Source organism: Achroia grisella, unplaced genomic scaffold (assembly GCF_030625045.1).
Source record: "Achroia grisella isolate CSIRO2021 unplaced genomic scaffold, CSIRO_AGI_Agris_v1 utg598, whole genome shotgun sequence".
Taxonomy (NCBI): domain Eukaryota; kingdom Metazoa; phylum Arthropoda; class Insecta; order Lepidoptera; family Pyralidae; genus Achroia; species Achroia grisella.
In genome coordinates, this window is record NW_026712958.1 from 550,597 (window position 1) to 577,480 (window position 26,884).

General features: G+C 33.9%; 1 protein-coding gene and 1 non-coding gene across 2 annotated transcripts in view; both read right to left on the bottom strand.

The window, feature by feature from the left end:
- LOC131848838 (GAS2-like protein pickled eggs) overlaps positions 1–26,884 on the bottom strand; it is a 96,502-nt gene that overhangs the window by 11,288 nt on the left and 58,330 nt on the right. Inside the window, exon 3 of the mRNA XM_059198782.1 lies at positions 2,710–3,273. Coding sequence (XP_059054765.1) covers positions 2,710–3,273 — 564 coding nt within the window. The remainder of the gene's footprint in view (positions 1–2,709; positions 3,274–26,884) is intronic.
- On the bottom strand, positions 19,848–19,919 carry Trnag-ucc (transfer RNA glycine (anticodon UCC)). The gene has a single exon. It is a non-coding gene; the product is annotated as a tRNA-Gly (tRNA).

Sequence of the window (26,884 nt, forward strand, 5' to 3'; positions counted from 1 at the left end):
ACGGTACGGCCAATGAAAAAAAATATATGTCAGTCATGAAAAAAAGTGACAGATGTCCTAAATATGCATATAATTAAATTTAATATTCAAAAATTTTGCTTACAGTACAGAGTACCTACAACTAGAAACACACTAAGAAAAGTACAATTGCAAATATTACGGTAGAGATAGTGATAAAAAAATATAAAACGCACAAGAGGCCGAAAATTTATATGTGAACAAATAATATTAATTATTAAGTTTTATTTAACAAACTTGACAAGTGTTAATATAAATTTCCAATTAAATTTATTTAAACAAAATTTGACAATAATTAATATAAATTACCAATCTTATTTGATTTCATAAATTTAACAAGAATTAATATAAATTTCCAATTAAATCAATTATAAGAAATTTTGACAAGTATAATAAAAATTTCCAATCTAATTTATATAAATCGTGGTCTAATCAAACGAATCGAAGTTCCTTATTTAATCAAATCAAATTAAGGATTAGATTCTAACAAATCCAATATTATTTGCACACTTCAATAGTACTATACAGACGCGATAAATAATGTAAATATTCAATACCATTGGAGGTGAGCAGGAAACGAAAATGTAACCGATTTACATACATTTATGTGTTAATAAGAGAATTAGTAGACATTGGAACTTGAAGCCTGCGTAAAGACATTAGCAGTGGATTTATTGAGGTTGTATTTATTTATTTATAAACTCTTTATTGCACCAATAGAATGAATACATAATAATTATACAGAAAAGAGATATGGAAGTACAAAAGGGAGTGTTATCGCTAGCAGCGATCTCTTCCAGACGATCTTTAGGTTGAGAAAATACAACAAAAGTGGTAGGTGACGGATGAATAGAATGGAAGAATATATATATAAAGGTGATAATGGGGATAGGATAATAATACCAATAAATATTAGAAAATAATGCACATTATATATACTATATAATGTGTGTTACGTTATAATGTATTAATTAAACGAATATGATTAGACATTATAATAAATAAATAAATAATAAATTCGAATTAAAAATATCTTTATTCATGTAGGTCTATTACAGACTATATTGATATGTCAAATCTACCGTCAGTTCGGAACGATTTCGAGACTAGATGAACTAGTACGAACTCAGCTCGTATTGTTTTCAAATAAATGTTGTAGATATTTACAATAATACAGATTAATTTAAATTCAAATTTGGGAGAATAGAGTAACCACCAGCATATGCTATTGCAAAAGTCTAAACGGTATTCGTAACATGAACATACCAGTTAATAAATAACCCTGGACAATTTACACAACGCCGGACATTAAATCAAAAGGAAAGAGACAAACTGGAGGCTTTTGAAATGTGGTGTTGGAGGAGGATGGAAAGAATTAGCTGGAAGGATAAAGTAAGAACGAAGAAGTACTACACAGGGTAAAAGAAAAAAGGCAGATATTGAACACAATAGAAAATAGACGAGGAAAAATGTTAGGGCACTTGATACGGCACGATGATTTCATGAAAATTATTATTGAGGGGAAAATAGAAGGAAAGAGGGGGAGGGGAAGACCAAGGAATAGCTACATCAAACAAATTGAGGACAAAATGGGAGTCGTGTCGTATCAAGAATTAAAGAGCATGATGGAAGATCGCGGAAAGTGGCAAGAGCTCCACCGACAAGAGCGTAGCTCTTAAATTATGAATGAATGAATGAATCTAGTTCCATGTTAAGCAGAGCTCGTGTTATGGGTACTAAACGACTGATACAAATACATAGATATATTTTTTCGTAAATACATATATATTATATATAGAAAACACCCAGACCGATACAAACAATCCTATTAATAAATATAAATGTTTGTACCGTGCGAGGAATCGAACCCGCGACAATCAGATGGCGGTGTTCTAAACCGCTATATCACCACAACTCGGAGAGTCATTCTCTGAATTGTGACACATTAAATAAACGGATGCCTAAAATATGATAACATTTCTTTGTTAAACTTTATTTAGGTCATGAATAAAGTAAGATAGTCACGTATTGCGGACTTGTAGTTCACTATACCTACATGTACATCCCAAAGAACGTGAATTGAAATCTGTACACGAAAATAATTCACTTAAAATTTCTAACTGACTCTCTGTCGATGGAAACACCGATAACAATCAAAATATTTAATATTATCATCGATGAACTTATTAAAAAAAAGTAATTCAATTGAGTTTCTTGCCAGTTCTTCTCAATCCAATTGAGAGGGGAAAAAAATATATTTTTTATGATATATGTAGTTTTGCCTTAAAATAAAAAAAAAAATAAGGATGGACTACCCCTAACATTAAGGGGGATGAAAAATGGATGTTGGCCGATTCTCAGACCTACTCAATACGCTCACAAAATTTCATGAGAATCGGTCAAGCCGTTTCGGAGGAGTATGGGAACGAAAACTGTGACACGAGAATTTTATATATAAGAAAGATATATGAAATGCAAATAAATATATACATATAATAATATATATAGTATACCTGATACTATATAATGTCATACATTAATGCTAAATATAGATATATATATATAATACTAATACAATGCATACAGTTATAACTCATTTTGGTGACTCAAGAGAAAATTAAATAATTTCTTTTTAAAAATAAAATAAAATATATAGTTTATTATTAATATATACATATACATTGAACTTACCCTGACGAAGATTAGAATCTTCGAATCACCAATCCTATACTTTCCTTCCGACACCCTCACCATAGGGAACTGCGTGGGGCAGGAGCACCTCTCCACCAGATCCCTGACTCTCTCGTCCAAACTCCTCAAATCATTTGTCACCAACTGAGGCTGAGGACCGGAAGGCACCAGGCCTAACGCGGAATCATCAGGGCGCAGCTCCTCCCCAGCCAATTCCCTCTCAATCTGCTTCTCCATTTGAACTAGCAACGGTGCCGGCATTCCCAACACGGAGCCTTTTCTAGCAACTTCTAGAAGACATAGCACTACATGTTTCTCGTTCTTCCTCAAGCACAAGTCATCTGTTTCAAATAGGAGGCACTCCAGAATCCCTAAAGCATAGCGGCACCAGTCAATGAAGTTTGATAAGTTATCTCTGGCGAAGAATGTTCCAGACTTTGCAGCTGGAAGCATGTTGACTGGTGGCCGGGAGCGCAGGCCTTTCGCGAGGGTAACCGCTTCATCAGACTCCTGCGCAGCGGACTCCAACAGCAACTTTGCTGATTCTCGAACGGCATTTGCATGCTGTAACAATGAAAAAAAAATCATTAATATTTGATCCTGCCAAGTTCTTTCAATGGAGGAATTAATTTATTGCATTGCTATTAAAAAATCGGGGTTAATGGTAGAAGGATGGAAATTTGGGTTGCAAGTAATACTTAATGCAGAATAAAAAAATTAAAACTATACATCGAACAATCTAGTGCCTTTTAATAAACAAACTGCCGGAACCTATCATTGTCATTAGCTTTTACTTCATTCAGCTCGTGATCACGGCTTGTGCAACCTAGTACAAGGTTGAGAGGTAAATTTACCATTACCTTTATTTACCATTAACTTATTCGTGTTAAAACCTGTTTAACTAAAACATTAATGTGCTCTAAACACCAAGGTTTAATAATATGAAAAATTTGCTGAGATAATGTCGTAGAACAATAAAACGATCGACGTATTTTTCTATACTACGATGGTACAACATACGGCACGGCGGATGGTAAACGGTATCCCGTGCGAATTGCCTTGCTTTAAGAAACCATAATATACCTTGAAAAACCCGATACTGTAATCTCTCGAGAAAACCTCAGCAGGTAGTTAATTCCACAATCTGAGTGTAAATATTACTAATTATATAATTATTTTTGTAAATTGACAGATAATGATTGTAAATTTAGTAATAAATGCTTCTAATTGTAATCATAATATACAATATGTTACAATATTTACAGAGATAACTCTGGTATACTATCAAGTTGTGTAACATTGGGTATCATTGTGAGGTGGTCTCACAAATGCCAAATGCCGATGCAAATACGAGTACATGATGACATATCGTTACCATATTAGCATGCATTAGTTGACATTTACATAGGCCTGCCACGGGACCTGTACTAAAGAGGTCTATACACATACCGATATATCACAAAAATGTACTAAAGAGGCCAATACACATACTGACATATCACAAAAATGTACTAAAGAAGCCTATACATATACTGATATATCACAAAAATGTACTAAAGAGGCCTATGTATCTACCCATATAACACAAAAATATTTTATTAGTGTCTAAAAAATTTGAGACCGATACTACGACTTTATCTGTTTCAGTTATAAACGAAATTAGTACAAGTATTTATAAATTTTAAGTTTTAGTTAATTGATTGCGTAATGCATTAACGATTAATGATTAATTGAAACTATTGGCAGACTAAGTTCTAACTCTACTGCAGTGTTATTATGTCCCTAATCTTGCGTCGTCATAATTGACTACCCTACTTTCGTATTGTCAGACTTAGTTATAACTCTACTGCATCGTTGTTCTACCCCTAATCACGCAGTAGTCAGAATTGACTACCCTATTTTCGTATTGCCAAACTTAGTTCTAACTCTACTGCAGCGTTATTATGTCCTAATCTTGCAGTTGTCAGAATTGACTACCCTGCTTTCGTATTGCCAAACTTAGTTCTAACTCTACTGCAGCGTTATTATGTCCCTAATCTTGCAGTTGTCATAATTGACTACCCTGCTTTCGTATTGCCAGACTTAGTTCTAACTCTACTGCAGCGTTATTCTATCCCTAATCTTGCAGTTGTCAGAATTGACTATCCTGCTTCTTATATTGTCAGACTAAGTTCTAACTCTACTGCAGCGTTATTCTATCCCTAATCATGCAGTTGTCAGAATTGACTACCCTGCTTTCGTATTGCCAGACTTAGTTCTAACTCTACTGCAGCGTTGTTCTGTCCCTAATCTTCGGGGGAGGGGATTGTTAGTAATGTGGATTAATGACCCCATTTCTAGAATTTACCATGTCAGATCAACTTCCTCGCAGTTCCCCCTGAATACCATCGTAGTCAATTTCTAGTAAGTTCGACACGATGGGCATACTGACCTGATTTCACCCTCACTCAATCATCCTTCACTGCCCTACCCTATCCTGCGTATACCGTTAGCGCAGGCTGGTGTTCCATTATCATCGCTAACAGAAAAAAAATTAAATAATGAATTTCATTATCATTAACATTACCAGCATTAACAAATTTAATGTCACAGATAATTTGGTAAACAAAAGAAAATTATTTATTATGCCCATATTGGTTTGGTCTTAAGTGGACCGCACCCTATTATTAAATTAATCTGTCAGTAGTTCAGTACAAAAGTTTGATATTATCAGCGTTCATACCTATTGAGTCATCAGTTTACCTGTATGGTAGGGTTGTCAACTGCCCCATTTCCCCAGTGTATCTCATTACACTACACATTCTGTCACGTGCGATCAGAAGCGCGCACTGTCTGTCTGTATCAGTCTCACGCCAAAACTATTGCACTAATTTATATGAGTAAAGAAAGGACATAGGCTACTTTTTAATGCGAAAAAGGGTTGAAAATTTTTTTTGCATTTTTTAAGGGTTAGATTATACATTAATTTCTCTTTATTTGGTCTAGGTAGAACACGCGGAAAAAATCGCGGGCTTAAGGTTTCTTAAGGGTCGCAACGCGCACGAGACACCCCTGGTGTTTCAGGCGTCCATAGGCTACGGTGATTGTTTACGATTGGATAGGCCATATGCTAGTATGACTCCATCGTAGTATAAAAATGTAATTTCAGACTTCAAGGAAGGCAACCCTAATGTAACGATAATGAATTTGCATGGCAATAAAAATGCGGTAATGATTTTAATGAGATAATGATGTTTAATCAGTTGAATGATAATATCATTAATACGGTTTGCATCGAATACAATTATCGTGATGACCACAATAGCCAAGACGGAAATTGGCAAGAAAATTACTAAATGCATTAAGGCTACAATAATATCTTGTTTTAATGTTGATTATTCTTATAGTCGTAAATCATGTGTGATTTAAATAACGAAACAAAATAATGAAAATAAAATAAAATTAATGAAAATACAATAAATTCCATTCAATTTACAACGAAACAAAATAATGAAAATAAAATTAAAATTAATGGAAACGAATGAATAATAAACTAGCTTTTGTCCGCGGCTTCGCTCGCGTTTTTTATCCCCTTAGGGGTAGAATTTATCAAAATCCTTTCTTAGGGGATGCCTACATACTTAGTAGTTTTATGCATGCAAAGTATCAGCCTGATCGGTATAAAATTGACAGTTTCATACATCATCCCCTATTTTCTCCCCTTGGGGGTAGAATTAATCAAAATCCTTTCTTAGCGGATGCCTACATCATAACTTCTACCTGCATGCCAAATTTCAGGCCGATCCGTCCAGTGGTTTGGGCTGGGCGTTGATAGATCACCATGTCAGTCAGTCACCTTTGAGTTATATAGATTCCATTAAATGTAATTTTAAAACAAGTGTAGTAACATTTATTGGAATAGCAAACAAATTCTTTACTATTTCTGTGGAGAATGATCATGTTTATGAATTGAGGTCAGTTAGAATATTTTGGTTGGTGAATTTACTCACACTCATTCACACACCTCTGTGGCACAAGTCACTTGCATTTTTTTTATTTTTTCATTTATTATAACTTATTCGATTTTTATTTTCTACTATCCTTATTTCTATTTACTATTATTATCTACAAGCTACTCGCCCCGGCTACGCACGTGTGTACGAACATATTACACATAAACCTTCCTCTTGAATCACTCTATCTATTAAAAAAATCGCTTCAAAATCCATTGCGTAGTTTTAAAGATTTAAGCATGCATAGGGACGGACAGACAGCGACAGCGACTTTGTTTTAACATATATTATGTAATGATTGAACAAAGATTAAGTGCGTAGCAGTTTGTATATTGCTTGTCGCATGCCTCATCCTTCTTAATTTAAATCTACTTAAAATACATTTATTTAAAAGAGCAACACACAAATTTTTTGCTCATTCTTCATGTGGTGAGTCTGCTCAGTCTGTCAGTTCGGAATGAGTGGTAGAATAAAAAATGCCATTATTCAAAAGTGCTTATATTAAATTTATTTGAATAAAGATTATTTCTATTTCTATTTGCTAATGCGTATAGCCATTATAAAGTTAGAAGACTTATGTGCTATTTGATTTTGCCACTTTCTCGATTATTATTTTACTATAGTCTAGAAATTTTGAGATGATTAAAAAATTGAAAATTCAAAACATCTTTATTCATGTAGGTCTATTACAGACCCTTATGATATGTCAAATCTATCAGTTCGGAATGATTTCGAGATGAGAAGAGCTGACGAGAAACTCAGCTCGTATCGTCAAATAAATGTTATATAGATAGTAAAGTTAATATTATATGGGTGGAAATCTTTATTATATACCAAATACAAACAGTAACAGATAAAAAAATATGTTTATATTGGGTTGAGGCGGGAGTGAAGGCGTGGGTGACTCGTCCTTGGTCTAATTATTTCAATTCGTAATTGACAATCGATCGTATACTAATCGAGTTACGCCAATCGATTCGAGTATCGAGTAGCGTGTGGCGCCTCGACTTGTGGCGCAACATTCAAACAGTACTAGTGAGATACTACTATTGTTTGAGAAATTATACATACCTGACGACCTCGGTGGTCTAGCGGTCTAGCACACCGCTTTACGTCCGATGGTCGCGGGTTCGATTCCTCGCACAGCACAAACATTTCTATTCATGAGAGATTGTTTGTATCGGTCTGGGTGTTCTCTATGTATATTATGTATGTATTTATGAAAAGAAAATTATCTATGTACTTGTATCAGTTATCTAGTAACCGTAACACAAGCTTTAGATAGCTTAACTTGGGACTAGATGGCGCTGTGTGAATTGTCCTGAGATTATTATTATTATATATATATATATATATTTATTATATCTCCCTTTTTACGGGGGTAATATATTCAAACACGCGTGCCTTAGCCAAGCATGGATGATTTATTTGATGAAGATAGAAATTTTCTGACTATTCGGCATGTGTTTAGTATGACGGCTTTTTGTAATAGGTCTATTGTAGAGGAGGGGATATGCAACGTGTCTAGGTGTATGATAAGACTATTTGGTATAATTCCTGTGGATGACAAAACTATCGGTACTGTATGGATTATTATTGTTATTATATTAATTAAGTAAATTTAATTTAGAAAATAATCAATGGTCAATGTGATATTACTAACTGGGGGAAGGGGGTTGTGGGTAACTAATATTAATAATAATAATAATAAATAAATAAATAAATAAATAACGTAATAGACCCCATTGCTAGTAATCCATTGTAGACTAGCTTTTGCTCGCGGTTTCACTCGCATTAATTTATCCCCTTAGGGGTAGAATTTATCAAAATCCTTTCTTAGGGGATGCCTACGTCATAGTAGATTTATGCATGCAAAGTCTCAGCCCGATCGGTTTAAAATTGACAAAGTTTCATACAAACTTTCATCCCCAATTTTATCCCCTTGGGGGTAGAATTAATCAAAATCCTTTCTTAGCTGATGCCTACGTCATAACATCTACCAGCATGCCAAATTTCAGCCCGATCCGTCTAGTGGTTTGGGCTGTGCGTTGATAGATCACTATGTCAGTCACCTTTGAGTTATATATTATATATATAGATTATTACTAATAGCCAGTTTGTGTCCATTGTGTACTTATGTAGGTGGCTATGTCGAAAATCCCTTGAATTAACTACTATTGCCACGCGTGATTGTCATTTTTATAAGTTTTTTATTTATTTATTCATTTCAATGTTACAACACTATAGCAGAATATCCAAATCGGTGTTGCAATTAATACAGTATACATATGAATAAAATTGGAGTGTCTGTTTGTAATATTGAAATAACCGTTTTTTACTACATGCATATGAAAATAAATACGGTACATACACCAAAATAACATTTTTTACAATTTTTGTCTGTCTGTCTGTCTGTTTTTTCCGCCTAATCTCTGAAATGACTGGACTTTTATTGCCAGGTAGCTAATGTAATAAGGTGTAACTTTTTAGAAAAATTCTATTATTTTAGAAAAATAAAGATAAATTCCACGCGGACGAAGTCGCGGGTACAGACAGTACAGACAGCTCGCGAACCTTATTACATCAGCTACCTGTCAATAAAAGTCCTGTCAAAATCGGTCTAGCCATTTCAGAGATTATCCGGAACAAACAGACAGACAGACAAAAATTGTAAAAAATATTATTTTGGTGTATGTGCCGTATTTATATTCATATGCATGTAGTAAAAAACGGTTATTTCAATATTACAAACAGACACTCCACTTTTATATATATGTATAGTTGTGTAGATCTGTACCTCGTCTAAATATGACTGCAAATGATATTGTGCAAGATGGCGCATCAATGATTCATCATCACTGATGATTAACAGTTTTAACGGATTATAAATGACTTCGTACTTAGACGAGTAGTGGGTAGTGTGGTGCGAACGATGGCGCGTAGGTGGATTGCGTACGGACAGTAATGAGGTTCGATGTCGCCGCTTAGGCGCAGGTTCGAGTCCCGTCACTGTTACCACAGATATTACATCTGTTGCTAATAAAAAAGGATTATTTCAATATTACAAAAAGACACTCCAATTTTATTTATATGTATAGATAAACACATAAATTCTATTTTAATAAATGAAATAAATAAATATAAATAAATGAATTACTGTTCGTTAGTCTCGCTAAAACTCGAAAACGGCTGAACCGATTTGGCTAATTTTAGTCTTGAAATATTCGTAATATATACATACTAGCTGTCCCGGCAAACGTTGTTTTGCCATATAAATTAATAACGCTATAGAAAATAGGGGTTTGTGATAGAAGGGTGAAAAGTTAGCGTTGTATATATTTTTAAATGACATATAATAAAAGAATATAAATAAATAAAATTTGCCCAAAAAATAAAAAATAATGTTAGGGGTGGACAACCATTATCACTTAGGGGTATGAAAAATAGATAGTAGCCGATTCTCAGATGGACTGAATATGCATATAAAATTACATAAAAATCGGTCAAGTCGTTTCGGAGGAGTATGGTAACTAACATTGTGACACGAGAATTTCATATATAAGACTAGCTTTTGCTCGCGGCTTCTTCTCGCGTTAATGTATCCCATTAGGGGTGGAATTTATCCTTTCTTAGGGGATGCCTACGTCATAGTAGCTTTATGCATGCAAAATCTCAGCCCGATCGGTTTAAAATTGGCAAAGTTTCATACAAAATTTCATCCCCTATTTTATCCCCTTGGGGGTAGAATTAATCAAAATCCTTTCATAGCGGATGCCTACGTCATAACATCTACCTGCATGTCAAATTTCAGCCCGATCCGTCCAGTGGTTTGGGCTGTGCGTTGATAGATCACTATGTCAGTCACCTTTGAGTTATATATTTATGTTTAGATATATAAAGGCCAGATAACATGGCACTAAAAGAAAAGGTACGTACATAAAATGTGTATTTTATATTGAATATATAATTTTATCGGTCCATCCTTCTGTCCAGTTTTATTTTGCAAGCTACCACAGATCGCGATAGTCCACAGATTGTAAACATACTGTTAAACACGTTAAGGTCGCCGTCGACTACTCTGACGCCTAATATTTTTCGGTCTAGCGGTTCGATTCCCGCACTGTAACATTTGTATTTATGAGTATGATTGTTTGTATCGGTCTGGCTGTTCTCTATCTATATTATGTATGTATTTACAACAGTATCTATTTATTTATATCAGTTGTCTAGTACCCATAGTACATAGGCTCAGCTCAACTTGGGACTAGATGGCGCTGTGTGAATTGTTCTGAGATTATTATTACTATTTAAATATCTTGTCAAACTTTTAAATTAATAATCTAGTCCCAAGTTAAGCTAGCTAAAGCTTGTGAACAAATAAATAGAGATTTTTTAAATACACATATATACATAGTATATACCCAGACCGATATAAACAATCATACTCATGAATACAAATGTTTGTGCCGAACGAGGAATCGAACCCGCACTATCGGAAGTAAGGCGGCGTGCGGCACTAGACCAGAGGCCGTCGAAAAATATGTTAAATATGTCGGAGAAATAATAAATCGTTGTAGTGTATGCAAACCTTTGGATGCAAAAATAAACTTGTAAGCAAGTACATTTGCATCCACTAAGTAAAATGTTATATTTATTTAACGCCGCTAAATAATATCTGTTATTTTCTTTTACATTCTTTATCAACGCTCTCGTATATGCAGATAATAAAAATGTAGGCAACTACACTGAGTTACAAAGTTGTTATAGTAAAGTAAGTCGCTGTCGCTGTCTGTCCGTCCCTATGTATGCTTAAATCTTTAAAACTACGCAACGGATTTTGAATAAGTTTTTTTAGTAGATAGAGTGATTCAAGAGGAAGGATTATATGTATAATACATGTACACCCGTGCGAAGCCGGGGCGATTAGCTAGTCTATATATATATATATATATATATATGAATTGCTGTTCGTTAGTCTCGCTCTAGTATAATATGTATGTAAAAAATCTATGTACTTGTATCAGTTATATAGTACCCGTAACACAAGCTTTAGCTAGCTTAACTTGGGTCTAGATGGCGCTGTGTGAATTGTCCTGAGATTATTATTATTAATTACAAAACTTTTTTTTTACCAACCCATCCCATACAGTAATATAATTTTAATCACATATTACAGACTCATTATAAGTATGTTTTTATCACCTCATTTGGGTGAAAATAAAAACGTCATCGTACAGCCTTGAACCTGCTTACCGGCGTACTGACCGCAAACTGAGTCAAGTGCACACTTGTGTTTTTTAAATATTATTATTTTTTATCCGTCCGTAAATTAACATTTGGGCGTTTATCATTTATCTTTTATACTGAAGATGATAATGAACTCGTGTAATTTAAAGTAAATTAAAGCAAACAGCGCAGTACAGGACAGGACAGGACAGGACAGTTGTATATTTTTTTTATTATTGTAGGTATTGCAGATTAAAAAAAAACATTGGGATTTGGTATTTTTATATCGCCAATGAGGTACCTCTTAATCTTAATCTATTCATCTATAAATATAAATAAAATAATATATGAATATATATATATGGTATATATACCATAATAACATTTTTTACAATATTTGTCTGTCTGTCTGTCGGTCTGTTTGTTCCGGCTAATCTCTGAAATGGCGGGACCGATTTTGACGGGACTTATTTTCTATACATAAATATAAAATTGGAGTGTCTGTTTGTAATATTGAAATAACCGTGTTTTAGGTACTACATGCATATGAATATATATATATTGTACATATATATATATTACCTATATATATATAACATTTTTTACAATTTTTGTCTGTCTGTCTATCGGTCTGTTTGTTCCGAATATTAAAAATATTTTTTTTGTTTAATAACAAAAAAAAATATTTTTAATCTCTCGATTATTCGCCAAAAATGGATTAATCGGGATTCCGATTATTCACGGCATCACTTATAAATACGATATATACATCAAAATATATTTTTTACAATTTTTTAATATTATTAGGAACTAGTTGTACACGCGACATTTTACTGTCTGTTTAGCTGTGATGTAATAATGAGAAAAATAATTTAGGCGACTTTTATTTCAGAAAAAAAAGTCTCGTCAAAATTGGTCCAGCCATTTCAGACACGAACGGACGAAGTCTGTCGTGTAAACAGACAGTAAAATGTCGCGTGTACAGCTAATTCCTATTATTATAAACGCGAAAGTTTGTAAGTATGGATGTTTGTTACTCTTTCACGCAAAAACTACTGAACGGATTTTGATGAAACTTCACAGTAATATAGGTTATACTTCAGAATAACACATAGATTATAATTTAAAAATATATTATGTCAATTGTGTGAAATATAATGATAAATTAGTAAGTGTGATGCAGACAAAATTACCATGGGACGGCAAGTAATTAATAATTATAAATTATTGGTGTCTTAACAAAGTCTATTACTCACTAAACGATTACTTGAATGACGAGCGTGCATGGCAATAGTTGTTCATGCACTGAATTTTCATTTAATGTTACCTATATAAATATACATTGTAAATAAACTGGCTTTAAAAAATAAGTAATTCAATTGAGTTTCTTGCCAGTTCTTCTCAATTGGATCTATATGCCGAACTGGACGGTAGGGAAAAAATTAAAATTATAATGTAAAAAACTTGACGTTCATAAGCGGCTAAAATGTGTTTTTGCGTGAAAGACTTACAAACATTCATCGTTTGGTACAGTACCTAAACAAAATGGTAGACTTAGTTTTTATACAAGATTCACATTAATATAAAAACTTAAGATAAAAATGTTAATAGCATGTTCTTGAAACACGAGGCAAGGATGGTGCGGAAGTAGTCATTAAAAGGTCTCGTGAATTAGTTATGTACGCGGAATCTATTATAACCTCAGTGGTTTAGTGGTTTAGCACGCCACCTGATTTTGATAGTCGCGGGTTCAATCTCTGATGGTACAAACATTTATATTCATTAGTATGTTTGTATTAATTTGGCTAATCTCACACCATGTTACGTTATACGCATCTTCCTACACTTCATACATTCATCCATCCTATAAGTAGCTTCTGCTGTCTATTTGCTTAGATCTTTTAAACTACGCAACATGTTTTAAATGCAGTATTTTGCAAAAGATAGAGTGATTTAGAAGATAGAAGAAGAAGGTTTATTCTGTTCTATTATATTCTGCAGGTAATTAATATATATGTATATATATACACAATTGTGTAATATTGGTTTATATTCTGTATGTACTTACAAAAAAAGATATCTAAGTATCTATATGAGTTGTCTAGTGCCCATAACACAAGCTCTGCTTACCGTGGGACTAGATGGCGCTGTGTTAATTGTCCGGGGTTATTTGTTTATTTGAATAGAATAGAATAGAACATCATATATTCAAATAAACTTAATTTAAGCACTTTTGAATAGTCATAACATTTTTTTTTATCTACCGCTCGTTCGGAAATCGGCTGTCTCATCACAAGAAGAACGAGCAAGAAACTTGTGTGTTGCTCTTTTAAATAATCCTTGTAAGTTTACATTTACAAGTCGAAACGTGTGAATGTAAACTACCAACCAGCACTAATTTTTTTGGGTCAAATATAAATATACAATAAGATTAAATCAGTCGTGATAGACCAGCAGATATCAGACCAGTCCCTACAAGCAGCACTCGTTCACGGGTATGACGGATGAGCCAGCCATCACTGCGCTCGACCATATTTTAGGGAGCCCAATGACCCGGCCCACCACGCCGCCACATGTCTGGACATTTTAGTGAGCATGACTCCACTCGACCACGTCACAGCTACTTATTGTATACTAATGTCCATGGTGCTATTCATTTACCATCAGTTTACCATTCTAGCTTAATAAATCAAATCAAAATTTATTTGCGATAAACATACGTATAGGTGCATCAGATGTTATTGTAAAATAATAAAAAAACCTATCTCTATCTATCTATCTATATTTGCCACTATTTCAACGTTAATTTGCTGTACTTTCACATCATAAATAACGTAATGTACTAGCATTGAGATTACAAAAATGTCCATTACAGATACGATCTGGACATTTTAATTTTATCTCAAATTATCTTTATTATTTCTTTATTCGGAGCAAAAACAATAGAAATATAAAAATTCTTCCCACGCTGAGTCTTTTTGGTTTTAAAACCAGTTGTTATCAACTCTCGGTCCGCGGTGGTAAATAAATGGGGCCGCAGAATTTTCACTCATAATAACAGCGACCCGCACTTGCTTTAGCATCGCACGAGTGTACAGTAACAGATGTAAAACTATATTCATGCTATATATGTTATATATATGAGAAGGAAAGGAAGAAATCTAAATAATAATGTCAAAATCCGTTGGTAGTTAAGAAAAAGTAAGCGGAAACCTGGCACAAAAATAGCAAGAAGAGAAATTAAGCGCAACTAATTGTCGTGAAATTAATGCATACATTTACTCGATGTAGATGTGCTTAAAAATAACTTTGGCTTTATTTATTTCAGAGTTAAATAAATGATTAAATAAAAAAGTTAGGCGGACTATATTTTTAGTAAATATTTTATAACACTACGTCTCATCATCACCATCAGTCCACTGCAGTCCACTGCTGAACATAGGCCTCTCCCAAGGCTCGCCAGTGGGCATGATCTTCAGCCCTTCTATTTCAGTTATTACCCGTAATAGCACCTCTATGTTTGAGGTATTGATACCTTTAACAGTACTATTTTAATTAAAAGATTACAAGTAAGCTGCAATTTACTTAAACCCAATTAAGCACTGCTGTTTTAACTTCAATTTAGATTTAAAAGAAGAGTTATTAGCCGTAGTCTGAAGCAGGAGATTCAGAATATGATAGCTTGCTTAGTATTTATTATATATGAAACCGAAACGTTTTGTTTGTTAGGTTAAAAAATATTATCTGCAATGCGACCCTCCTTTGAAAATACTTGATAATCACTGCTAAATTCATAATTTGCACAATATGAAATATTATATGATTTACTATAGTTTTCCGTATTTCATAATATTACCTACATATACACAATAATCTTGGGCAACTTTGTTATACTTCTGGTTTTTTAAACCGCTGCTTTGTGACCATTACAATAGTTAAAATCGTTATTAATATTATAAATGCGAAAGTAACTCTGTCTGTCTGTCGGGCCTTCACGCCAAAATTACTTATAATTGTACTATGCAATTTGGTACACAGATATAGACCCTGAGAAAGGATTTAAGGTACTTTTTAATGCGAAAAAAGGGTTGTAAGGGGTTGAAAGGGGCGATGAAAGGTTGTATGGAAGTATCGTCATTTTAAAAGCTTGAAAGCTTGAAAGAAACTTAAAACCTATTTTGTTACGCTGTCGATTAAATAAAAATTAAATATGACACTAGAATTTTAAGGACGTAAAACAAAATAAGGGATGAAAGTATAGAAATTTTTCATTGTTGAAGCTAGAACGATGAAATAAATATGACATTCAAATTTTAATGGGGGTAAAATAAAGTCCCCTATTTTATGTAAGTATGGATCTTCGTCATTTTTGAAACACTTTCTTTGGATTTTTGGATTAGATTATTAAATATTTTACACTATCCAAGGTCAATATTTAACGCGGACGAAGTCGCGAGCATAGCTGTATTTATAATAATAATAATGTTCTAGGACATTATTTTTTTATTTCCATCATTCCGAACTAACGGTAGATTTGACAAATCATAAGAGCCTGTAATAGACCTACATGAATAAAGATATTTTAATTTTAATTCTAATTAATACTAAATAATGCGTAATTATTGTATAAACTGTTGATTAACTAAATAATAAAAAAAATATATGGTTTGTATAAAAAAATCCTAATATGGGAATTTATTACGATTCGTAGCAATGTTAATCATACAAGACAATGTCAGTTGGTCCACAATGTTCGTAAATGGTCCGTCAGCGTGTTCCTGCTCCGTCCAAGGTTCGCTTACCGACGTTAACAATGTCACGGCTGATCCATTTTAGGTGTTATGATATTAAGATACGTGTTATACGATTATCTCGATGATTAAGAGTCGTCGGCCATTCAACCAGAGCCTTCTTACCTCGCAGTCGTGAAAACAGGAAAAGCTTGATGAAGTGCCAGTTCGAAACGTATAGGTTCTCGAAACTTGCTTTTGGCCGCGGCTTCGCTCGCGTTAATTTATCCTCTTAAGGTTGTAATTTCTCAAAATACTTTCTTAGGGAATGCCTACGTCATAGTAGATTTATGCATGCAAAGTCTCAGTCCGATCGGTTTAAAATTGACAGTTTCATACAAATTTTCACCCCCTATTTTATCCCCTTGGGGGTAGAATTAATCAAAATCCTTTCTTAGCGGATGCCTACGTCATAACATCTACCTGAATTCCAAATTTCAGCCCGATCCGTCCATATATATGTTATGTATTTATAGACGGTATCATTGATCTATCTTTAGCATATCCCTTTACTTCCTTTCCTAAATTCCTTTTATATGTATATTATGTTTTATATGTATTTAAATAGAAATATAAAATCTTTTAATTCTTTTTTTTTATTCAAAAAAACTTAATACAAGCACTTTTGATTAGTCACTTTTTTTATTCTAACACTCATTCGGAATGCAGACTCATCACAAGAAGAAAGAGCAAGAAACTGGTGTGTTGCTCTTTTAAATAAATATTGTTTTAATTGGATTTACATTAACAAGGAATGCGACAATCAACATAGAAACAGGACATAATAATAATAATAATCTCAGGACAAGTTACACAGCGCCATGTAATCCCAAGTTAAGCTAGCTGAAGCTTGTGTTATGTGTACTAGATAACTGAACGCACTTGCAATTCCCATATTGTTGCGGGTGCTTATGGGCGAAGGTAATCACTTACAATCAAACTCGTTTGGATAAAAATTGTCATATGCTATAAAAAAAATATACATGATCAGCACTCTTGTAGCAATTGTATATAAAAATCATTATTAAATATTGATTTACAGTAATTATGATTCAGCGCACTATTACAATCGAACAAGAGGACCACACCATCAATCTGCCATGCATCATGCAACTGTCATTCACCGCATATTAACGTTTTTTCTTCCGTATTAACCTGATATGGTGTATCAACCATAACTCTCACTTAATGGTGTGAATTGTTAAATGAGTCAGTCACCCCTGGTAGTGTTCGGCCTTGGATGGCGGCGATTTGGCCTCGAGCCGACTGTCCGGCGGCAACCTTATAAGGTAAATGAGATCCTATCAGTGTTGCCAACATTGCAAATTTATAGCTAGACTTTTTTGTAATTGGAATCGCAAATTAAACTCTCTGATGAAAGTAACCGATATGTGGTATTGCCAAAGTTGTGAAGGATTAAAAATCTTTTTTTTATATTACGTTAGTGGCAAACAAGCATACGGCCCATCTGATGGTAAACGGTTACTGTAGCCTATGGACGCCTGTAACACCAGGGGTGTTACGTGAGCATTGCCGATCCTATCTATATAATATATATATTAATAATATTATAATTGCGAAAGTTTGTAAGTATGAATGTTTGTTAGTCTTTCACGCAAAACCTACTGAACTGATATTATACGTCAGAGTGATATATACGTCATGTTTATTTTTTTCGTCAGTACATATTATACGTAGAAAACACCCAGACCGATACAAACAATCATACTTATGAATACAAATGTTTGTGCTGTGCGAGGAATCGAACCCGCGACCATGGGAAGTAAGGCGGTGTGCTCAACCGCTACACCACCGCGGTCTTCATGATTATACTCGTATCTGTCTATAGTGACTCATTATATTAACTGTACATCTGTTCACATAATTATAATTGTAACATTGTTGAAGAAAATCCACAGTGACTCAACTCATCAGGTTTTTTATAACTGTAGTAATCACAGCTTAGACATGTTTAAAGAATGAATTTTTACCATTTTTTGTATTTGAAAGAAAGAAAGAAAGAAAGAAAATTGTTTAATTGGTACACTGAAAATAATTTTTAAAATTAAGTTTACATTTTATATTAATAATTAGAGTACCAACTAGGTCTCCGCTCAGCATATGTCGTGACGGGGTGCCACGACGCTGGTTTTCAGCGGACACCTTATATACAATAAATATAATAAAATAATAATAATAATACACATACATACATAAATCCAGGCGGACAACACAAAGCAAACATTTACGACATAATACCATATATAAATAAAAACCAAACATAAACTACACACTGAAAACATAAAATAAACATAAACATAAGTTCTGGTGACACTAGGATTACCCTGCATTACCCCGCTCTTGGAGTGCAGACACATCACGGCACAGTTTTCTGAGTGAGGAGGAGTATTTTTTTAAATTTATTTTTAAAAATCTGCACAGTTATTTAAATTATTTAAATTATATACGCCTGGGTTAACGAAAAGCATAACAGGTTAACCTCTACAAGGTCCTCCCTGGAAACCATCATGGTAGGGTGGTGGAAAGGGATTGTTAATAATGTGGACTGATCATCAGTCAGGTTGACTTCCACGCGGTTCCTCTTGAAAACCATCGTGATAAATTCACCAACAATTTATCAACTAACTGACTCCACTGGTGCCCCGCCATCGTAAACCGTTAGCGCAGGCTGGTGCACCATTCCATTATCATCCATAAAAAAACCTCCATAAGGTCCCTAGGAAACCATTATGCTTAATTCCTGTAGAATTTGTCAACACGAACTGATCTCATCTTATCATCCTGGTGTCACTGGTGCCCCGCCAGTGGGAGACCTTGTGGAGGTTAACCTGGTCAATAGTCCTCAATATTAACAACCCGTGTCCCTAAATTGTGTTTTTTTTACATACACGCATACATAGCTGTTTTAATACGAACAGATATATTCTTCTGTCTATCATACTACATATATATATATAACGCTTACAACTTTTCTGCCTTCACTTTAATAAAGCAAAAAAATAAAATATAAAACAAAAAAAATGCTTAATCAAACTGTTACATAATATGCAATTTGTAAAATAATAAATAGTTGATTAAATAAAAATAAAATGAAAACGTACAAAAAGTGTGCGATGGCCGGGAATCGAACCCGGATCAACTGCTTGGAAGGCAACTATGCTGACCATTACACCACCATCGCATGTACACTAAGTTTGAAATTACTCATCACTCTTAAATGTCCATGTGATTCAAAAATAGATTTTTAAGTAATATTATTTAATGTATCATATATATATAAATATAATATAATGAACACGTTTATTTTTTACTTATAACTAGCCGAGACTTCGTCCGCGTGGAATTTAACTTTATTTTTCTAAAATAAAAGTAGCCTAAGTTACTCCTTATTACATCAGCTACCTGCCATAAAAAGTCCAGTCAAAATCGGTCCAGCCATTTCAGAGATTAGCCGGAACAAACAGACAGACAGACAAAAATTGTAAAAAATGTTATTTTGGTGTATTTAACGTATTTATATTCATATGCATGTAGTAAAAAACGGTTATTTGTATATTACAAACAGACACTCCAATTTTATTTATATGTATATGTATTTAGATTTATATTAAGACAGATTTATTATTACGTAGGAAAATCACTAGCTTACATATATACATTGTAATTACATATTATTTCTTATTCCGTACGCCATAAAAGTCACACTTGCATTGTAACTAAATCTGCATTACAAAACAAAATGCATAATAAAATTAATAACACGTGCAACATCATAATTAAACAGAGTGAGACAGAATGAGTACCTATATGTGCGGAGTGCGAGCGAGACGGCCGTCGGAATTGCGCGGGCGCAGTGTCGCGCAATCACTTTGTAGATCGCCGCCGGTGGATCGTGATCGTGATTTAGAAGGTGACCAGGTATTGTGGTGCGCTAGGATATCCTGATTGGCCCACTCATGCATATACGAAATATCTCATTTGGAAATTCTACACTCTTTCCCGAGGAGATAAAAACCGTTTCCTAAGAACGTCCTTGTCCCTGACGGGTCTACTCGGGTCTAGATGCGAAAAAAGCGAGAAAAGTAAAGGGCGAGCACAATAGATCTATGTAGGTCGCAGTGCTACAGATGCTACAATGTTTAGAACACCGCCTTATTTCCGATGGTCGCGGGTTCGATTTAGAGTCTGTAGGTACAAAAGGCGATCGAAACGCTTACACGATCTATTCCTGACAACCTTTGGGTAGAGGAGAAAAGAAGAACAGAAAACAGAACGAAAGAACAGAAGATTTAAGCATACATAGGTACAGACAGCGACTTTGTTTTATACTATGTAATGATGAATAGTTAATTCCATTAAACGATGGTTTTGTCCCTGTAAACAATATTAACATGGGGCTAATACACCATGGTGTATTGCTGGCGTATGAACTTGTGACCTCTGGTAATTGGAGTCGCGACTCACTCGTGACTGTTCCCACAGATCACAGGCCGGTAACAAAACATTGTAAACCAAATTGGTGAACGTCGCTTGTTAACGTTAAGTGTTTTTAATATATTATCATCTGCATATCTTCCACCATTGGAACGGTATAATATCCCGCGGGAACATAGGCTACATATATTCTATATATTCTCTATATTCTATTGACCATATCTCACACTTCCGCGCTGAGCTGAAATGGCTTCCTATTCGCCAGCGCAGGAGTGTTAGAATTCTCTGTCAACTCTTTTCTGTTCTATACGATCCACTAGCTCCTCAGTACCTCAAAGAAAGATTTCAATTTCTAAGTTCATCTAATCTCCTGCTTTATACTCCTTCCCATCGCTCTAATTTCTCATCTCAATCTTTCTCTATTTCTGCCATTAACCTTTGGAATGCACTTCCTGTTGGCCTTAGAAGATGTCAAACCAAATTTACCTTGAAGAGGTCCTTGCGTGAACATTATTCCAAATTTCTTTAATAGTATTCAAGATATGATATTATATAAACTCCATGAGATTATATGAATATTTATTATATGTAGTTTAAATTTATATTTTATTTATATGTAATCCATAAACTTATATATTTTATATTGGTATATATTTTATATAAAAATACTAATATTTTTATATATTTGCATCTGTATATATATGTACTATTTTTCTGTATCTATTTGTTATAATTTTTGTTTTTCGGTTTTTTCTTTCAATTAATTATTAAAGTGCACCGCCTTATTATCTCTGATCAACGCGACGGTTGACTGGTAGAGAATGCCATAAGGCATTAAGTCCGCCATGTATACATTTTTGTGTGCAAAAGAATAAATAAATAAATATATTACTTTGGGTTTGGGATATAAGGATACCTCGCATACAGTGGCGTACAAATCAAACGCTTGGCTGTCAAAATAGGTGAGACAGAAGATTCTTTACCGTCTCTATATTACAAGTGACAGATTAAACTCAAGGTTAGATTTCTTAATATCTAAAAATACATTACCCAATATTATATCATTTAAGGTGTACCATGGAGACAGATAAACCAACCGATGTTACATAAGTAATATAAAGTTGAAAAATTAATAAAGAGGTAACTTCTCCAAGGTACTATTTAGGTGAGCTTGTAAAAAAATGGATTTTTTTTTCTCTTTATTATTCAAATAACGGAACTAATTATATAAAAACAATAAGCCGCAAAACTGCTCAGCAGTTTGTCTGCAGCAAAAGCACTTAACTTAATACTTATTATACTTAATCTATATATACATACACACATACATTCACATAAACACATTCCTGTAGAACCAGGTATCTTATGCCATACAATGTTTGTTTACAAAAAAGTTTAATAATTTCTTTTTGAATAATTTTTTGGATACATTATCTAATGATCTTATATTTTTTGGTAACATATTATAATATTTTGGAACTAGATATTTTCTAGTTCTTGATCCGTAATAATTACAGACCAGACAAATAAAATTGTACCGCACAGGTGTGCTTGAAACCTTTGACGATATTAACTTTTTTTGTTTATATTGAAGTAATGGCCAGTAATCGTAATACCTAGGGCCTAGGCGGGGCAGTGCCCGGGGCCCTCAAGCTCAGGGATCTCTCGAACCCTTACCAGAAAATCTCGATAGAACTGAACTTTTGAAAATTTCTCCCATTTTCAAAGTAAATATGACAGGTTGCAACCTGACTTTAATCATGGCAACTCAGCTGAGAGAAATTCAAAAGTTATAACTTCGGAATTCCTCTAAATTCTTTCTGTGGGTTGGCAGTATTGTCAATTTGACGGATCGCGATATGTGCGTTTTAATAAAACAGTACTGTACCACTGCTGAGTGGACCCCACTTTTTTTATATGCCCCAGGGCCCTTGGTTACCTAACTATGCCACTGCTTGTATACCGAGCATAATGTGGGCACATTTCTCTCGGTATACGAGGTATATTGCGACCCTATCAGAGTCTCTCGGATTAATGTTTGGTTTCATATATAGGTCGAGTATATACCTATATATGAAAGTATATACCTATAGTCAGACACATATGTGTCAATTTACACATTATTTTTCCTCTTCTATTGATGTCAGCCAATTTGAACTTCAGGGTAATTTCAATTTATTTATTTATTCAGATAACAGAGATCCAATTTGTTAGTAACAATTGTACTTAGCCCATGTTAGTATACCTAATATTACATATTATCATCTAAGGGCCCCCGTAACAGTTTGGGTCCAAAAATAATGTATTGGGCTGTCAACTTTATTGCACAGCATTTTCAAAATGCTGTTACTGCTGCCACGCAGTCTGTGGAATAGAGAGGACATCCGTTTGCGTCTGATGGCATACAGGTCGTATAATAAACGACTCTCTCAAATATATACCTCTAAAATTACATCCTAAAATCGACACGTCACTACCTCCATTACATACAGAACCCAATTAATTCCATTCATTACGAAGGAAGCCCCATAATTACGGCCGCGGTCCGACTGACAGCGGACGCGGACGTGCGAGCGAATACACATATCTCTCAATCTGAGATTGTACTATTTACTTCCAGATAGATACCGCTGAGGGCGACGAGGTAATCGCTTTCCACTAGGCTTGTTTGACTTTCCTGTTCCTATATTGTAAGTCAGTGTTTCAACAAACATAATTATGCATTTCCTTTCATTTCCCCTCACTTGATTGCTAATGTAATTAATATATAGGACTATTTCCAGAGGAAATAGTAACAAGAAACAATCAGCTTTCTTGATTATTATACTCATCGCAATATTTTATCTTAACACGATAAATTAATTCTTAAAAAAGGAAAAATAGAATAGAATATACTTTATTGACGCGTGTTAGTAATAATGAATGAAAATAATAGAGATGCTTGTAGAGACGTTTATTATAGCAGAGCACTGCGCTCTGCTGACAGAAGTAAAATAAAAAAAATAAAACAAGTCTTATAATTTAAATATGAATAAAAACTGCTAGTCATTCTCACTGTAGGTCTAACAGTTCTATGTCAAGCAACAATAATTACATAAAAAATACAAGCAAATTCTTTTCTTTTCATTAGATAGTATAAGACAAAGTCGCTGTCGCTGTCTGTCCGTCCATATGTATGCTTAAATATTTAAAAACTTGCAACGAAATTTGAAGCGGTTTTCTTTAATAGATAGAATGATTCTAGAGGAAGGTTCAAAATCCGTTGCGTAGTTTTAAAGATTTAAGCATACATAGGGACAGACAGCGACAGCGACTTTATGCTATGCCATTGCATATTGATTCTTCATTAAGAATCAATATGCTGCAAATTTTGCAATATAAACATCACGATTCCAATGTGAATGGAAGAGTTAGTTATCCGCTGTTGAACAAACCGTAACTTTACGCTAAACATCATCCTTGACCGGTCACAGCCCAGTTATCAGTCGTGCTGTGACAGATATACAAACGGAGGATACGCATTGTGTCGAAATAGTCTCTAGGCCAGTGGTAATAGGGGTCAGGATTGCAGTACGTGGCAGTTGCAACAGTCGCTAGATAATAACTATTATTCGATTGCGAATCACCTTCCAGCAATGGTATTTCCGAGCCGATACGATATTGAAACCTTCAAGAAAAGAGCTTATTCCTTTTTAAAAGGCCGACAACGCACTTGCAATTTCCCTTGTGTTGTGGATGCTCATGGGCGGCGGTAATCTTACCATCAGGTGAGCCGGATGCTCGTTTGTACCCTGTGTCATAAAGAAAAGAGATGGGGTAGTTACTAGTAGAGGTACTATAAACTGTGGAGGTGATGAAGGTAATATTTGACTTGCCTACATTTTGCTTTATTTCTAAGATGAATCTATTATTAAGATTTATCTTAGAAATAAAGCGAAATGTATGCAGTAATAATGCAGACAGGGTTGACAGTTGTACGTTTTTTTATTATATTTAGTTAGGTATTGCAGATTAAAAAAAAACTTTGGTATTTGGTATTTTTATATCGCCAATGAGGTACTTAGAAATACTATAGTTATTTTAATCTTAATAATATATAATATAACCCGAAAATTTGTAAGTATGGATGTTTGTGATTCTTTCACGCAAAAACTATTGAACAGATTTTGATGAAACTTACAGTAATATAGCTTATGCATGAGAATAACATATAGGCTATATTTTATATTGAAATTTAACGCGGATGAAACCGTGTGCAGAGCTAGTTTGATATAATCTGATGATTTTCAATCAATTCTTCTGTACATAAATATTTTTAAAGACTTTTAATTATTGATCTTCCTATTTATTGTATATTAGCTTTTGCCCGCGGCTTCGCTCGCGTTATTTTATCCTCTTAGGCGTGGAATTTATCAAAATCCTTTCTTAGGGGATGAATACGTCATAGTAGCTTTATGCATACAAAATCTCAGCCCGATCGCTTTTAAATTGACAAAGTTTCATAGAAACTTTCATCCCCTATTTTATCCCCTTGGGGGTAGAATTAATCAAAATCCTTTCTTAGCGGATTCCTACGTCATAACACCTACGTTGTTTCGCCATATAAATTAATAACGCTATAAAAAGTAGGGGTTGGTGATAGAAGGGTGAAAATTTAGGGTTGTCAAAAATAATTTAGGGGTGGACAACCCTTATCACTTAAGGGTATGAAAACTAGTTAGTAGCCTATTCTCAGATTTACTAAATATGCATATAAAATACATACAAAAATACGAGTACGGTACATTGTGACACCAGAATTTTTTATATAAGATTTCTTTGTAAATTCATTAAATTTCTTAAAACTAAACCTCAGCGTTTGTTTCCACAGGTGGCAGACAAAATGTGTGTTGATATTTTGCAGTCATACATTATATATATCTTGTAATATTTATTTAATGTAGACCCAAGGTCCGTCTCTGCCCACTGTCGACGTATATGGAGAGAGCAATATTGAAATATTACGTCTGATAATATATTAAAATTAACAAATCCATACTGATATATTAATACTTATATATTATACTAGCTGTACCCGCGACTTGATCCGCGTGGAATATAACTTTATTAAAAAAAAAATAAAAGTAGTGTAAGTTACTCCTTATTACATCAGCTACCTGCCAATAAAAGTCCCGTTAAAATTGGTCCAGCCATTTCTGAGATTAACCGGAACAAACAGACAAACAAAGATTGGTGTATGTACCATATTTATATTCATGACGTTAATGATTGGGATAGTCTTATGGGGATGTTTTGATGGGAAGTTTTTATGGAAATTCGTTATTTTTGAAATTAGTACGATGTAATTTTTTTCTTTAGCTTTTTTGGGTTAGATTATTAAATATTTTATGCTGAGGTCTTTTAAATAATTTAGTTAATTATGAATGAATGAATGAATGAAACTTATTGTAGATACATCACATGTTAGATATACAATACAAATCACATCGTTGATTCAGTCGGTCACGAGTCAAAAACACAAGTTCTTTTTATTTTATTTTTTTACTAGTATGTACATACGACAGGAAAATAACAATTTATACTGTCAGGAAGCTTATGTTTAGACAGCGTACAGACAAACAGACAAGTGAGTTTTTACGCTGTCAGAATTGCTATATTATTAAGTTTTTATGTAGGAAATACACACATATCATAGATAAAGTTGGTTAAAAA